The sequence below is a fragment of the Glycine max genome, chromosome 3 (genome assembly GCF_000004515.6).
Source record: "Glycine max cultivar Williams 82 chromosome 3, Glycine_max_v4.0, whole genome shotgun sequence".
In the NCBI taxonomy this organism is placed as follows: Eukaryota; Viridiplantae; Streptophyta; class Magnoliopsida; order Fabales; family Fabaceae; genus Glycine; species Glycine max.
In genome coordinates, this window is record NC_016090.4 from 29,693 (window position 1) to 47,930 (window position 18,238).

General features: G+C 37.5%; 1 protein-coding gene and 2 pseudogenes across 1 annotated transcript; all 3 read right to left on the reverse strand.

Moving 5' to 3' along the window:
* Window positions 1-692: 692 nt before the first annotated feature.
* LOC100802559 (ankyrin repeat-containing protein At5g02620-like) lies at window positions 693-7,321 on the reverse strand (annotated as a pseudogene).
* On the reverse strand, window positions 6,882-14,889 carry LOC112997635 (pentatricopeptide repeat-containing protein At2g22070-like; annotated as a pseudogene).
* Window positions 14,890-16,332: 1,443 nt separating this feature from the next.
* Window positions 16,333-17,288, reverse strand: LOC100775797 (probable E3 ubiquitin-protein ligase ZFP1). Its single transcript, XM_003521326.5, has 4 exons — window positions 17,157-17,288; window positions 16,958-17,023; window positions 16,669-16,836; window positions 16,333-16,476 (listed from the first exon to the last, which is right to left on the reverse strand). Exons 1-4 carry the CDS (start codon window positions 17,286-17,288, stop codon window positions 16,333-16,335), a joined length of 510 nt encoding a protein of 169 aa, XP_003521374.1.
* Between the last annotated feature and the right edge of the window lie 950 nt (window positions 17,289-18,238).

Here is an 18,238-nt window from a genome sequence, read left to right on the forward strand (position 1 = left end):
CAATCTTTGTTTTTTGGCTATTTTCACTCTAGTGTTTTATTTCCAATACAAATTTTATTTGGACTTAGACCGTCAGTTTTAAAATTGTTTTTTGGACTGTCAATTTTAACTATTAGACCCTTATTTGTATAACTTTCTTACCTTTTTTACTCAAAATTCAAATTTAGATGCATTATAATCAAGTTTTATTTTCTAATCGAATTTAAATAGAGATATTTTCTAATTATTGTTTAGTATCAAATAAAAATTATTTAAATGATGTGATATTTTTCCTATTTTAATAAATGTTTAAATCTTTTATCATAAAATATATCCTAAAACATTGTAAAATCTGTTAAAGTTTTCCAAATCCTAATATTTAATTAATATATAAAACTAATAGTAAAATATTTATTATAAATAACATTAAAACATGGGTCATCCCACTATAATGTTTTTGGGCCTGACTATTTCACAATGATATGTACCGAACTAATTGTTCTGAAGTTGAAACGGATTCAATGTTATGTGTCATGCTATATATTTTTCTTATCGTAACATATGTGGATCATAAATTGACGTTGGGAAAGTTTTCTAAAAAAGAATTATATTTGAGCTACTAAAGACAATGATATTGGATTTCTAACTCTCAGCTTATATACGGGTGCCAAGTCAAGTTAATAATAAAACAGAAGAGTAAATACAAATGGATATATCATCTCAAGTTTTCATTCTTCAACACCATAATCATTTCACTGACGTCATGCTAAATTTGACAACATCCTTTATACTTACGAGTGAATGTGACGAGAATTCCCCACCCATTTTCTTCCTTTCCCTCTTTTCTCACGGTATCTGAAGTCTAATTTCGTAATCTGATGCCGATAGTATAAACTACCTATTATCACTTCAACAATATGGAAATACAAGCCATTCCATTCAGATATATCAACTACACTACAGACTACAGTGCGTACATTCTCTTGTATTCACTGTTCAAAATCTCTTGGTCTGATGCATGAGACATGGAGAACGATCGACTCTCGGCTCTCAATTTTGTCTCCTCCATCCTGTGCAAAATTACACAATAGCACATGGAGCCAATTGTAGAGAGCATTATCAAGCTTCCAATCACTGTAGCATATATTGCAAGCCATCTGGAGTGTGATCCCACCACGACGTATGTAAGAGAAATGAAGGCAATGGAAATGAAAAGGCAAGCCATCCACATGAGCTTGTTAATGACAAAAACAAGCTGCTTCTTTGTCTTTTGCTCAATCACAACGACAGAAGTTTGAACCACCACTACTGCTAGAGAGATGAACAATGCCATGCTGTCAAACACAAAAAATATTAGGAAAGCTGCATTGTTTGCTATATTTGCTTGCCCAAGTGAAAATCCATGTGTTTTGCCTTCAACGTATTGACCGGGGACTGTGAAGATGGCTGCAAAAGCAACTGTAGCAATAAGAACGGCAACAACAGTAGCAGAGGTTATCACGTTGTTCAAGCCACTAATGTGGAGCTTTTTCAGCTTCTTTGCAATTTTCTGGACCCTCATGCCATTCTGACGTGTCTGCTGGAGTTGGGATTGTACATCATGCTTTATGTCACTGACAGTCTGCTTGAGTTGCTTAGATGCATTTGGAGGTTTCCTTTGATCAGTAGAATTGGCAGCCCCAGCATCCCTCAATACGGAGGGCGAGCCCTGGTGCAGCGGTAAAGTTGTGCCTTGGTGACTTGTTGGTCATGGGTTCGAATCCGGAAACAGCCTCTTTGCATATGCAAGGGTAAGGCTGCGTACAACATCCCTCCCCCATACCTCCGCATAGCGAAGAGCCTCTGGGCAATGGGGTACGAAGTTTTTTTTTTTTTATCAAGAGGAGTCTCTCCAGCCTTGTTTGTAGCATTGATGTTGATACCCTCCATTGATAACAAGCAGCGTACATTCTGCAATTAATAATGACTAGTTTAGGATAGACATTGAAAAAATCACAAAGAGGTCAGATGCTTGAAACTTAGTCTTGGAATCATGCTGCCTGTTCGTAAGTCATAAATTTATATTACATATGTTTCCTTTGAGTTTACATTCTTCCCTTAAGTTTCAATTGTGTGTGCACGCACAAAACTGCCTCCATCAAATTCAATGCTGGTAGATCACGAAGGCAAAACCAGAAAAACAACAATCAGGAGTAATAAAAGCAAGGGGAGTTTGTGTAAATGGAATTTTAACAAAATCACAAAGTTGTCTTATCTTGTGGCTTGGGTGATGCAAGACAAAGGGGGTCAATTATTCACTGGGCTGTTGTTCAGACTTCAGATCACCATAAATGGGATACTTCATGCTACTGTAGCAACGGTGTTTTAATGTGTAAGTGACCGCCAATAGTCATATCCCTTCCTATATATAAACATGTAAAATCATCTGCTTCTTTAGGCATCCACTCTCCTCTCTTTCCCTTACATTCACTTTCATTTGAATACTCTTATTACATGAGGCGGTATGGTATATCCTTTTATATTTTTAACATCAACTGACAAGTTTAAAAGGTTGTAACTGATATAAAAAATCTATTTAAATGTTTTTTTTTTTCAAAATAAAATACTCTCCTAATATACATATGATACATCCTCTTATGCTGCTTTTAATAATAATTGAACGGTTTAACAAGCTGTAACTGAATATCATAAACCAATTTTGAATATATATATATATATATATATATATATATATGTAATATGTATGTATATTCAAATTTAAAATACTATCTTCTTAAAATATTTTAGTACCATGTTCATTTATCTTCTTCAAAGTGTCATTATTTCTTTATCTCTTTTCAAATTCTCATTATGTCTTCTCAAATTTCAAATAACAGAAGAATTTTACATTTCTCTCAATTGACTATAAAAAACAGGGTACTGGTAATGTTTTTTTTTAGGTAGGGTAGTGATAATGTTAACTTTAGAGATCATAACATTGTAAATATCTATCAATGTATATAAAGATCTATTCTGTGATTTAAATATGCAAGAGTATAGTTTTAATTATAATTTGAATTTCTTTATGACATAAATATTTGTCCTTATAATCTATATATTGATTATTATTCATTTTAATTATATGATGTTAATAATTTTTTTTAAATAATTAATTACAATCATAAAATTAAGATATTAAAATTGGTCCGTGCAATGCACGAGCTAAAATACTAGTTGTTGAAATATGTGTACCATCAAAACTTGTAGAAAAAGAATGTTGTTAACAATAAATCATGAATGAGTAAATAAATAAAAGGAGAAAAACTCTAGTGATTCTACTGTCTATCATATATAGGAATATGAAGAAGAAAACACGGCTTAAAAGTTGTGGGATAAGTCAAATTTGTAATTGTCATGCCACGGGTGGTTATTTATTTGATTTTGGATAACTTAGGAGGATTGAACTAATTTTTCCTATACATTGTCATAACTCATAACACGACTACTAGGACTTGAAGGAACTAATCAATATACTTGGAATAAGAGGCCAGCATGGTACTTAATATACAGGTGTTAATCAGTAGATGAGTTACAATATCTTCTAGTCAATGTTATTTTCTTATTTCTTATCTTGATGGATCATTACTTGTTAGTTGAGCTTGTGTATAACTTAGTTAATAGTTATTGATCCTGGGGTAGGTTTGTGGTCCTTCAAGGTATGAATAAAACTGAATGATGATTGTCATAAACCAATTAGAGTCGCAACTTTCACACTTGTTTAGAAAATTTTACTCGTCTGCATGCCAGTAGGTGCATGCATCTGAAAACAAACTAATGCTCTACACTACACAAATGTAAATACAGCGCTTTTGGGTTATCTTAGTTTGCTTTCAGAATATCTTATAATTAAAATGTTCAAGAAACAATTTCCGACCAAAAAGCTTTGGAGTTCAAAATAAGTTAATCCAAAGTTCAACCCCAAATAGCAAACTATCGTTATTCTGAATAATACTCAAACTTGAGTTCTTATTTTTTATACATATCACAACATATCACAAGTTGTATCAGTTCCAAATGGCCACTCAGAAATTGAAGATGTTGGAGACATAGGTACAGAGGCTTGACGAGAAGTTATCTCAACATGATCAGCTCAAAGAAAGTAAACAAATATCGTAGTAAACTGTCCTAGCAACTAGGGAAATGAAGCAAACCACCATGTCAGAAGTAGAAATCAACAAAAAGCAAAGTAAAAACTTTCATGGAAGAAGGCCAGAAGCTAGTAAACTCCAATAAAAGGGTGGTGGTGCTAGGATCCAATTCCAACTTCCAAGGTTTGGGACTTGAGTCCCACATTGGGTATGGGAATCTAATGTGAGGTTTATAGGCCTTAGGCTCTCCAAGACACCAACTACAAAAGCTAGCTTTTGTGGCGTGGCTCTCCCAAGGTTCTTATTAGTTGTTGATGGCGCATCTTCAGAATTGAACTCATCTTGGTGGCATTTATGTTCACACATGAAAGAATTTCCCAAGAAGAGAGGGTTGAACCCACTGAATGGCTCCACACATGAAGCAATTCCTTCAATGCAAGGAATACCAATAGATCAAGAAGTGCCTCTAACCACTTTCTTTCACATGGAAGGGGAGGCCAATAAAGGGCCATAGAGGATTGTGTTTAATATGGAGCAACATGAGAAGTATTTGAGAGTGATCTGCTGACAATATTTGGTCCTGGTGGAAAGGATTAAGACAATTCCATCAAATAATTTTACTAATGGGGACACTGCATGGCTACTGGGTACCAAGAGGAGTTCTAAAGGTCGGATAATAGGGTGGTAGCCTGGTAGGATGGTAAAAAAAAAAGCTTTAACTAAAGCCTTGTTGAGGATTCATAAGACAGAGACCATGTAAATTTGGATGCTTAAGCATATACCATGCAGAAAACTATAAAACTAACAAAGATTAGGGTTAGGATTTTATATTTTTTACCGATGGAAGTTTTCCATTAATTTAATGAATGGCCCCTCAAAATGTAAAATTAGTCCATGGAACCCTCAAGTCAAAACCCATAGCTCTGACCTTGAAACTGAGGTCCCCTAATGGGTCCTAGTACATCATTGAGCAAACAAGAAAAAATAAAAGTAACAAGTAAGCTACTGCTCATTTTTGTTTCAAGGTACTAAAAATCAATCTGCAACTGTGATTTCGGCTAAAATGTCAAGGTTTTTGGGGTCTCAATAACCACATTGCACCTGCATCAGCCACATTCGTCTGCAATATCAAGGACCACAATGAAACTGCATCTGCAATTTAAAACCTTTTGTTTTGTTTAGGGGCCAATATGGCCGCTAACAGTCATGCATTAGCCAAAATGTGGCTTACTTCTCTATTTTATGTTAATTTCTAATCCACAAAAACAAGTATCAGATGACAGACAAGGAAGGATGCACATTCATCGCTGAACAGAAATAAAGACTGTCTACATAATTAGTTTATCATGGCTAATAAGCTTTATACAGAACGAATAAGAAAAGAATAAAGAATCACCTGAGTACGGCCCTTCTTTGTGGCAATGTGCAATGCTGTATTTCCTTTATTATCTTCCAGACTCAAAACTGCTGGGTCAGGTTTTACCAATTCCATCAAAATTTCTTCATTTTGCCCTTTCACAGCCATGTGTAGTGCAGTTTGACCTTTCTTATCAGTCCTAAATCCAGTGCTTCAATCCTTGTTTAGTAAAGCTTTCACAACTTCCAAATGCCCCATTCTAGCTGCAGAGTGGAGGACAGTTTTACCATTATTCCTGGCTATTTTAGCAAGGTTAGAATCTGATTCCAGAAGAAGATTAACCACATCAATATGACCTTGAGTCGCAGCTGTGTGTAAAGCAGTTGAGTTGGACAAATCTGTGGTCATGGCCAAGTTGGGAAAGGAGTGCAGTAGTTCTCTCAGCACCTCTGCAAGATTTTTTTTTTTCTTAGTCGGAGATATAAACAGAGAATGGAGTAACAGGCATACTATTTGTGAAAAATATCTTTGGTTCTCCATACCCTGGCTTCTCACCCATGGTAGTTTATCTGAAACTTACACTATCTGAAAGGAAACACAGTAAAACCATTGAAGCCAAATATACAGTAGTAAATAATAAACTATAATCTTAACCAGATCTTCATGTCAATTAACTGAGAAGCCACAATGATACAACTATCTTTCTGCCTTCTCTAACTTCATTTTTTTCCTTCATTTTCAATATGGATAAAGAGGGAGAATTGCACAGGCTGGGGTGAGGATGGAGGGAAGGATAGAATAATTCCTGGACACTGATTGTTTCTTTAACTAGGAAACACAAATGAAAAACAACTTTCTTAAACAAGTCAAATGTTGACAAATCCAACTTGCTGCTTACTCATACAAATTTATGGAAAAAGACTGAAAGAACAGTATGGATTTTGGGTCTTGGTTTACATCTTAATTAACTAAGAAGCAATAAGTGAGATATCACACCCAGGCACAATCTTTTTAGGGTACTAAGCTCCATTCATTTACATAGTAAAATTGTTCACAAAATCAAAAACAAAGGAAAGAAAAGAAAAAATTATAGGGACCTTAGGCCCAAACATAATGCCATGTTGTATCTTACCAAGATGGCCCTGCTTTGCAGCAATATGGAATGGATCATAGCCATTTTTGGCTGCAATAGAAACAGTTTGCAGGTCCAAGTACTTCAGTATCTCACGAATAACCAAAGCATGTCCGTTCGCTGAAGCAACATAAAGAGGGGTCTCCCCCTCTAGGTTCTGCTTTGCCAACAAATCTTTTGTCTCATAATTAGAATAGTTTTGAATTATCTCTTTCACTCTACTCAAGTTCCCTGCCCGAGCTGCTAAATGAATTGATAAGTCACCACGTTTCCCAGGTGATTCCTTGTTATTAATAAGACATTACATATCCGTGACATTAATGAGAGAGACTATTTTTAATATTCAGGAATGAAGCCCATTTTCTTTATCTCCTTCCATATTTTGGAAATCATACGGTAGATTGCATCTCTTTGCGGGTGAAGAGCATCCTCAACCCCAAAAATATGGACATTGTTCTTGATTTGAACCCAACTGAATCCTTGTTCTTTCTTTACTGCTTTGTCCTTCATTGACTTCCTAACCTTAGCAGCATCCTCCCATTTACCACAGGCTGAAAGTGTATTAGCAAGCGCTGAGTAAGCCCCACTATTATTGGGATCAATAAGAAGCAATTTTTCAGCAGCCACTTTAGCCAAATCAACATATTTATGAACCCTACACGAAGACAAAAACGAACCCCAAGCTACAACATCTGGTTCAATAGGCATAAAAACTTCGTACCCCATTGCCCTGAGGCTCTTCGCTATGCGAAGGTATGGGGGAGGGATGTTGTACGCAGCCTTACCCTTGCATATGCAAAAAGGCTGTTTCCGGATTCGAACCCATGACCAACAAGTCACCAAGGCACAACTTTACCGCTGCACCAGGGCTCGCCCTCAATAGGCATATTTCTAATAAAATTATATGCTTCTTCAAGCAATCCAGCACGTCCAAGCAGGTCAATCATGCATGCATAGTGGCTAGAAGTGGGTTCAATGTTATGAACATTTTTCATCAAATTAAAGTAACTTTTACCCTGTTCTACCAATCCCACATGCGTGCAAGCAGACAACACACCAACATAAGTAATGTGATCAGGCTTTAGGTTAATTCTCAGCATCTTTTCAAACAGTTCTATGGCCTCATTTCCAAGACCATGTTGAGCTAGAGCTAAAATCATGGAAGTCCAAGTCAATGTATCCCTGTAGGAGCATATGTGATTGAATATTTTTCTAGCATCTTTGATGCTACCAGATCTAGAGTACATGGTAATCAAAGCATTACCCACAGAAACTGATGATACTTTGTAATGGCTAGTGGAGCACGTGCGGGGCATGAGAGCAAGGATGATGAGTCACGCATAGTGGAAGGCATGAATAACAAACTTCCGGATGATGCGGAATTGGGACGTGGAAAGAGAGTGAGGAGGCCAAGCTGGAAGCTAATAGAATGAGGGGAATAAATAGAGCAATAGTGGAATGTAGTAGGCATGAGGTATGATGTATGAATTTGCTCCTTCTCCCTGATTATTCTCTCTACTCTGATACTTCTTTTCCTGCAATTTCTTCTTGTACTTTACTCTGAATTTTTACACTGAAAACTTAGAGTTAGTTATCATCAATAAAGTGCAACTTTCCCTTGTCCATTTTACTGTTACATTCATTACATTGGTGCTTTCATCTCATCATGGCAGACAACACACGCATGAAAGAGATCTATGCAGAATTGAAAAAAATGCTGATGCCATTACGCGTGTCAGTGAGGACTTCCATCGTCAGATCGAGCGTTTGGAAGGTGCTAACCACGCTCATATGGAAAGGATGGAAGCGATTCAGATAGCAAATGAGTCACAGATTACACAGCTCAATTCTGCTATGACGCAAATCCTGCAACGACTACAATCCATTCCGGTGTCTTCCCATGGTGCATCGAACTCAAACAAAGAACAAACGAGGACTCCTTTTCAGGTGAGATCTGTCAAACTGGATTTTCCTCGATTTGATGGAAATAACGTAATGGACTGGATATTTAAGGCAGAATAGTTTTTCGATTACTATGCTACTCCTGATGCTGATAGATTACTCATAGCGTCTGTGCACTTAGATCATGATGTGGTACCTTGGTATCAAATGATGCAAAAAACTGATCCATTGCTGTCATGGCAAGCTCTTACTCGAGCTCTAGAACTTGATTTTGGCCCATCCGCTTATGACTGTCCTCGAGCTACCTTGTTCAAACTAGCTCAGTCTGCATCTGTGAATGAATTTTATATACAATTTACTGCGTTAATGAATAGAGTCGATGGTTTAAGCCCAGCAGCTATTCTTGATTGCTTTATTAGTGGCTTGCAAGATGAAATTAGAAGGGATGTGAAAGCCATGGAACCTAGGACCCTGAGCAAAGCAGTGGCCTTAGCCAAATTATTTGAAGAAAAATATATAGCCAACAAAAAACCTAACCAAATGACCAACTTAGCCAGAAATTATAGCCAAAACACTTCATTCAACCACAAAAACAACCAAAATTCCCAAAAATTTGATCACACCACTAAGCCCAACCTTCCACCTCTCTTACCCACTCCTCAGATCAAACCTTTTAACCCTAGAAACCAAAACATCAAAAAAATCTCTCCAGCAGAAATCCAGCTGAGAAGGGAGAAAAACTTGTGCTATTTCTGTGATGAAAAGTTTTCTCCAGCTCACAAATGTCCCAACAGACAAGTCATGTTGCTCCAGCTTGAGGATGATGAAGAGCTACAGTCAGATCAAAACCAGGCAACTATAGAGGAAGGTGAAGAAGGAAGTAATGAAACTGAAACTCACCACCTGTCACTCAATGCTATGAAAGGGTCTAATGGAGTTGGCACCATTAGATTTACAGGCCAGGTGGGTAGTATAAGGGTCAAGATTTTAGTGGATGGAGGCAGCTCGGATAACTTCATTCAACCAAGAGTAGCTCAAGTGTTGAAGCTTCCAATTGAGCCAGCTCCCAACCTCAGAGTATTGGTTGGCAATGGTCAGACGTTACAGGCAGAGGGTATGATTCAGCAATTACCCTTACATATTCAGGGTCAAGAAGTTAAAGTACCTGTGTATCTATTACAAATTTCTGGTGCGGATGTGATCTTAGGATCAACTTGGTTAGCAACATTGGGCCCTCATGTTGCTGATTATGCAGCATTGACTCTTAAATTCTTTCAAAATGGTCATTTCATTACCCTGCAAGGGGAAGGTACTATGGAACCCAGTCCAGCCCAATTTCATCATTTCAGAAGATTGCATAACACTGATGCAATAGAAGAATGTTTTGCAATTCAATGGTTACAAAATGAAGTACCTGGAGATACATTGCTGGAGTTACCTACAGATATGGACCCTGAAATTGCCATATTACTACACACTTATGCTCAAGTGTTCAAAGTGCCTTCTTCACTACCACCCCCAAGAGAACAGGATCATGCCATTCCACTGAAGCAAGGATCAGAGCCTGTTAAGGTGAGACCTTACAGATATCCACACACACAGAAAGAACAAATAGAAAAAATGGTTCAAGAAATGCTTGATCAAGGCATCATACAACCAAGTACCAGCCCTTTCTCTTCACCAATTCTGTTGGTCAAAAAGAAAGATGGGAGTTGGAGATTTTGTACTGACTATAGGGCTCTCAATGCCATTACTGTGAAAGACAGTTTTCCCATGCCAACAGTGGATGAATTACTTGATGAGTTATATGGAGCCCAATATTTTTCTAAGCTGGATTTGAGGTCAGGTTACCATCAGATTATGGTAAAACCTGAGGACAGAGCCAAAACTGCCTTCAGAACCCACCATGGCCATTATGAATGGTTGGTAATGCCATTTGGGCTCACTAATGCACCAGCCACTTTCCAATCTCTGATGAATAAGGTATTTCAGTCTGCCTTAAGGAAGTTTGTGTTAGTATTCTTTGATGATATTTTGGTATTTAGCTCTTCTTGGCATGATCATCTCAAACACTTAGAGGCAGTGTTACAAATATTACAACAACATCAATTGTATGCCAGATTGTCAAAATGTTCTTTTGGAGCTTCAGAGGTTGATTACTTGGGACACCAGGTATCAGGCAAGGGTGTGTCCATGGAAAGCACTAAAGTCCAGGCAGTTTTGGAGTGGCCTCCTCCTACCAATGTCAAACAATTGAGAGGGTTTCTTGGCTTGACAGGATACTATAGAAGATTCATCAAAGCCTATGCCCACATTGCTGCACCTTTAACAGATTTGTTAAAGAAAGATAATTTTGTGTGGAATTCTGAAGCAGAAGCAGCTTTCCTTAAGCTCAAAAATGCCATGACTATAGCACCAGTGCTAGCCTTACCTGATTTTACACAACCATTCATTTTGGAGACTGATGCATCGGGAATTGGAGTAGGAGCAGTGTTGGGTCAGAATGGTCATCCTATAGCATATTTTTCAAAAAAATTAGCACCTCGAATGCAAAAGCAATCTGCTTACACCAGGGAATTGCTAGCCATTACAGAAGCATTGGCTAAGTTCAGACACTACTTATTAGGCAATAAGTTTATCATTAGAACAGATCAGAGAAGCTTGAAAAGCTTGATGGATCAGTCTCTTCAAACCCCTGAACAACAAGCATGGTTACACAAATTTTTGGGGTATGATTTCAAAATTGAATACAAGCCTGGTAGAGATAATCAAGCAGCTGATGCCTTATCCAGAATGTTCCTGTTAGCCTGGTCTGAGCCCCATTCGCTGTTCCTAGAAGAGCTAAGAAGTAAACTAACTGCAAATCCTCACCTCAAGCAGTTAATGGAGGATTACAGGTCCTCTAATGAAGCCAGTCATTATGCAGTAAGAGAAGGGTTATTGTATTGGAAAGACAGACTAGTCATTCCAGTGGAAGAAGAGATGGTTCAAAGAATTTTGCAAGAGTACCATAGTTCACCCATTGGTGGCCATGCGGGGATTACAAGAACACTAGCAAGATTGAAGGCTCAATTTTACTGGCCCAAGATGCAGGAACATGTCAAAGAGTATGTACAGAATTGTGTGATTTGTCAACAAGCAAAAGTGAGTAACACACTGCCCTCAGGACTACTGCAGCCTTTGCCCATTCCACAGCAAGTTTGGGAAGATGTAGCTATGGATTTTATCACAGGTTTGCCTAGTGTTAATGGTTATTCTGTCATTATGGTGGTAGTGGATAGACTCACTAAATATGCTCACTTCCTACCTCTAAAAGCTGATTACAGTAGTAAGTCAGTTGCTGAAACTTTCATGAACAATATAGTGAAGCTGCACGGCATTCCAAAATCCATCGTGTCTGATAGAGATAGAGTTTTCACTAGTTCTTTTAGGCAGAATTTATTCAAATTACAAGGCACTACACTAGCTATGTCATCAGCATATCACCCACAAACAGATGGGCAATCTGAAATTCTGAACAAATGCCTGGAGATGTATCTTAGGTGTTTTACTTATGAGAATCCCAAAGGATGGGTCAAAGCTCTACCATGGTCAGAATTCTGGTATAACACTGCATTCCACACTAGCTTGGGATTGACTCCGTTCAAAGCATTATATGGAAGAGAGCCTCCTACACTTACCAGACAGCCTTGTACTACTTTAGATCCGGTGGAGTTAAGAGAACAATTGATCAACAGAGATAACTTGTTAGCTAAGCTCAAGAACAATCTGGCCAGAGCACAACAAGTCATGAAGACGCAAGCTGACAAGAAGAGACAAGAAGTATCTATGAAGGTGGGTGATCACGTATTGGTTAAGCTGCAACCATATAGACAGCATTCTGCTGTGTTGAGAAAGAATCAGAAGCTAGCTATGAAATATTTTGGTCCTTTCAAAATCATAGCCAAAATAGGCACAGTTGCTTATAAACTGGAGTTGCCAGACACAGCAAGAATTCATCCAGTTTTTCATGTGTCTCAGCTCAAGTTGTTCAAAGGAAATTCTTCAGAACCTTACCTGCCATTGCCCTTGACAGTTACTGAAATGGGGCCAGTAATGCAACCAGTGCAGATACTTGCAAATCGCAAATTATTAAGGGGCACAACTCAAATTGATCAGATACTGGTGCAGTGGGAGAACGGGGTGCAGGAAGAAGCAACCTGGGAAGACATTGAGGACATTAAGGCAAGCTATCCTACTTTCAACCTTGAGGACAAGGTTGATTTTAAAGGGGAAGGTAATGTAACGGCTAGTGGAGCACGTGCGGGGCATGAGAGCAAGGATGATGAGTCACGCATAGTGGAAGGCATGAATAACAAACTTCCGGATGATGCGGAATTGGGACGTGGAAAGAGAGTGAGGAGGCCAAGCTGGAAGCTAACAGAATGAGGGGAATAAATAGAGCAATAGTGGAATGTAGTAGGCATGAGGTATGATGTATGAATTTGCTCCTTCTCCCTGATTATTCTCTCTACTCTGATACTTCTTTTCCTGCAATTTCTTCTTGTACTTTACTCTGAATTTTTACACTGAAAACTCAGAGTTAGTTATCATCAATAAAGTGCAACTTTCCCTTGTCCATTTTACTGTTACATTCATTACATACTTCTTCCAATCTAATGGCAACTGCATGAAGCTGCTTACCATGATCCAGAGAAGCCAAACTTGAAATGACACTTAATATCGCTGCCAGGGTATAGTTGTTTGGCTTTGGACCTTCTCTAATCATTAACCTAAACAGCACCAAAGCATCACTAATTAAGCCATTCTGTGCATAACCAACAATCACGGCAATCCAGGCAACTACATCACGGTGCTTCAATGAATCAAATATCGCTCTTGCAGGGTCTATATCCCCAATTTTGAAATAGCCATCCAACAGTGACGTGAATGCTATAACATTAAGACTTGGAGTACTGGTTATTTCTACAATCCTATGAGCAACTTCAACAGCACCCAATTTCGCATACATTGAGATCAGGGCATTCCCCACTGCCCCAGCGATGTCAACATCGGCTCTTACAATATGTGCATGGATTTGTTTCCCAAGTTTCAAGCTTTCACGATTGGCACAAGCTGACAGAACACTTCCCAAGGTGAACTTATCCGGCTTCAAAGACGAACTCTTGAGCATAAAAGAAAATGTTTCCAAGGCTTTGATGTCATACCCCTGATGACAGTACCCAGTGATGATGGAATTCCAAGAGACAATATCTGGGTCAGTCATTTGATCAAAGAGTGCAAGTGCAAGGTCAAATTGACAAAACTGCATATGCATAGAAACATAGTATTCCAAGTTGATGTATCCTTCAGCCTCATCCGGTCAAAAACAACCTTTGCCATAACAGAATCACCACACTTTGCATACATGTTAAGCAGTGAGTTTGCCACGGGAACAACCCCGGATTGCCCCAGTTTTACGACAAAGGAATGAACCTTCTTTCCAACATCCAGAGCCTGAGCTGCAGCACATGAGGCAAGAACATTGGTAAACGTTAACTGGGTCGGCGAAATTCCAGAGGAAACCATTCGGAGAAACGCGTGAACAGCGCTTTTGAAAAGACCCAAGTGGTTATACCCCACTATCATGGTGGTCCAGGACACAGAATCTGGTTGGGGAATTTCATTAAACACTCGTCGCGCGGAGTCCAAGTTGCCAGCCTTGGCATGCGCGGAGAGAATGGAGTTCCATGAGAAGGAGGTCTTAAGGGGCATTTCATCGAACAGGCGATGGGCGTCGGAGGAGGAGCCGGTTTTGACGTAGAGGTTGAGGAGGTTGTTTGTGAGGAAGCCGCCGCGGTAGCAAAGGCCGTGTTTGATGATTCGAGCGTGAATGCATCTTCCGATGAATGGGTCTCGTGATTTGATTGCAGATTGGAGAAGGTACACGCATGCATCGGAATGGGAGGGACGGTTTGGGGTTGGTGTTAGCATCAACACAAGCACGGCGCAGTGTCTGTTCACTCTGTTGTAATCTCGTACTCGTAGTTAACAGAATTGCATAACTAAAACGTTTCGCTTCTATTCTTAGCCCGGTACCGAGGAGAGGCTGGATCGACATGAAATGAAAGAGATTAAGAAGGGAAGGCGGAAGCTAAGGCATTAGGATAGGAATGACAAGGATAAGAACTAGACAGCTTCACTCCTGGCTTTTCAACTAACTGGCCAGGAGAGTTTACTTATGACTTCCTTAGGACTGCAATAGGGCTTGCTTAGTCACCTCCTTAACTCATAGAATGCTTGAAAACTATCTTAACAGATCTGATTGTCACTTCATGAATTGCTTTCCAAAACCAAAACAGGATAACTCAAAAGTCCCTTGTCCTACTTTGCTTCACAGGTGAGACCAGGAATAACAGATGCCGGAATGAGAAAACTATAGGACTAAGGAGTCTTTTACTAAAATTTAAAATTACACCAACTAAACCTTAAATTCAAGGATTAATTAAGTTTTAGTTCATTAAAGAATTTGTCATTATTAAAAATAGTTTCTCTCATTAATGTCACGGATATGTAATGTTTATGTCGCAATTTGTTTTTAAAATAAATAATTACTTAGTGAAATTCAAATTTTACTAAAACTTGTCATATAAAATAACATACACATTGTTGGTTCTTTGACGAGGATAATTGTTTCATTGAGTTCTTTTCATTGAAATCATAAAAAATAATAAGGAATTTAGTTTCAGGGTCAACGTTTGTTCAAACACTATGCATGTTCTGACTTGAGTGTGCTCTTGAATTGGTTATACACATTTGTCATAACTAACCCACTTGCAATAGAGCTTCTAATGATCCTTATACACATTTGGCATAACTAACTCACTTGCAATAAAGCTTCTAATGATCCTTAAATCATGTGTAACGTCTCATATTTCCTTATTCTGAATAGTTCCTCTTCTCTAGTCCTACTTTTGATTGCAAAATCTGTCATGAAAAGCTTCCATTATAGACCTATGCTTCACTCTTGCACCATGCTTCTAAATATGTCTTGTCCAAACTAAGAACACTTAAAAGAAACATTAGTAACTAAGTTCAATCACTTGCCGTTTTGCTTCACAATGGTTTATAATCATTAAAATATTAGCTTCCTAAGGGAATTTGTCTTAACACTATCTCTTTCCGTCTATCATGTTTTATTTATCTCTAATCTGAATTTTAATTTTTAAGACTTAAATATGTTTTTGGTCTTAATAATTTATTTAAACTTTTTGGTATCTAATATTTTTTTTGTTGCTTTTGATCCCTAAAGTGCTATCTAAATTGTTTCATTTTAATTTTTAAAGCACTATCTAAAAAAACTTTAGGGAAAAAAATTCAAACAATTATCAGGGACAAAATATATTTAAATCTAAGCATTTTTTAAAAGAAATTATTTATTGTTAAAAATAATCTTATAATAATTTAAATTATTTATTGTAAATCCAAAAATACAGTTTATATATACAAACATTTATTTATTATAAACTTTAATTATATAAAAACAAAATTTTATTTATATGAATAAAAAGGTTTCATTCTATACTTGGACATGGCACATTCAACCATTCACATAAAAAAAAATGAAACAAAAAACTAGCAAATTGTAATTGCCTAAAGTTAGCATATCAGCAGAAGTCTGTACTGCTTGATATACATATAAATCTTCTGGTGCAGGGGTACCATCAAATAATTGAGTTGGACAGTGAAACTGTGTATATGTACAAGTTCATATAGATAACAAAAAAGTATGAATTCGTTTGAGAAAATGTAGCAGCTAAGAAGTATGCATGTAGGAACAGAGAGACATGTAAATCTCATTGTTTTTCTCCAGGAGTCAATGCTACTGATTTGCACATGGGGCAGACATTTTTCTCAAGTAACCATCTCCTAAAACAATCTGCGTGATATTCGTGCTCGCATCGAAGAATTCCAATATTCTCTTTGTTCTTATATTCTTCCTGTGAAAAACATACACAAGCATTCCAATTAATAGGGGAAAGAGAAATGTGCTTTAATACATCAAACTTGAATGAATAAGCCCTCTTCTAGTACCTCAAAGTCAAATGAAAAATTATCCCAAAAAGTATGGCATTTGATGGATCAATGACAAAAATGAAGTATTGAAAGAAACATGATGCTTAAATTCACACCAGGCATATTATGCAGAGATCAGTTTCCTGTTCCTTATAAGCTGCCTCCTCCAAGTTAGTTGCATTAGTAGGTAGTATATAAGTTTTGGTCTTCATTTGACTAGTAATTGTTTTCTCTGATAAACCCGATTTTGCATTGCCAATCTGCTCACCTAATTCAAGAAGCTCCTGTTGTCCAATTCCAAAGAGTTAACAAATTAAAGTTTTCCATAGTCATTAAGTATCCTAGACTTCATATCAAATCCACATTTAACAAAATACAATATCAGGCTATGCATAGTATACTTGCCTCATAAGACATATCTTCAGTGTCCAAGTGCATATCAGTATGATGGTCAACCAGTAAAGCAACATCCTGCATAAGATAAGACAATCAATATATGTATTTTTTAAAATACAATAAAATATAGTAAACCTAGGATTCTATCATGAAGTCCTATGGACTATGAAGTACCAAAAGCAGTACAAAGAGAAATAAGAAATATTACATCACCAGGAAAAAAGACCGCAGGAGGAAGATTTTGATGTATAAGAGTTATCATCTCGTGCAAGTTGCCTCTATGAGACAGGTGTATGCGAGCACCTGCAAATGGTGCAAAGCCAGGACGCCTAGCACCCATCTCAAACGCATCATGCATGAGGATTGAAAAACCGTGTGAAGGATTTGTTGGAACTCTATACGAAGGTGCAGTTAGGGGAGGATGAATGTTGAAGGAGTGACCTCTGATCAATTGTGCAGGCTGTACTTGATGATGAAAGCTATGGTACTGTGGAGGATGATGGGGAAATCTGTGGCCACTTCTGCTGCCAGTTGTATCATGATATCTCTGTGGACCAATTCTTGCATTCTCTGATGAACTTCCATTAGCACTGAAAGCTGGAGAATAGTGGCAACAGTCAGAAATACCAAATCTATTCACCATGAAAGAAAATGACTACACTGTTTGGCTCTAGAGTCAACACTGTGAGAGGCAGACTATAGAAGGAAGAATAAACCAGCTATAGATTTATACATAAGAAAACAAGACTTTTGACAGAATGCAATTTGAATGTAACTACATTTACAGTTAGTATAGGTATATACTGGTTTACAGTTAGTAGTTAGTTCTGTTAGTGTATGAGTGCTTAATAGTTTAGTTCATTCACGTTATAAATACATGCAGTACTTACTATCATACCATATTTTATTCAATCAATTACAGAATCGGTTTATTCCTCTAATTAATCATACTACAAAATATGCATAAAGACCATTCCTTCTTGATTGCCTTTTTCTAATTTTCCAGAATACTATACCCCTGAACCCATAAGACCTGGAAAATAAACACCCTCTTGTTCAAAATTAATCATACTACAACATCGTCAAAATGATTCTTGTATTAAATTTAAGGTAAATCATTAAAAAAAACAAATTTTACATAAAATCAGGAAACCCAAGATTAAAAAAAAAATACAAAATTTATGAACCAACTAGTGAAAGAAACTGTGGCAAGAACCAGAATTGAAGAAAGAGGAAGTAGCAGGGAGAACAAGTAGCCTTGGAACGGTGACATTTTAATTTTCATATATA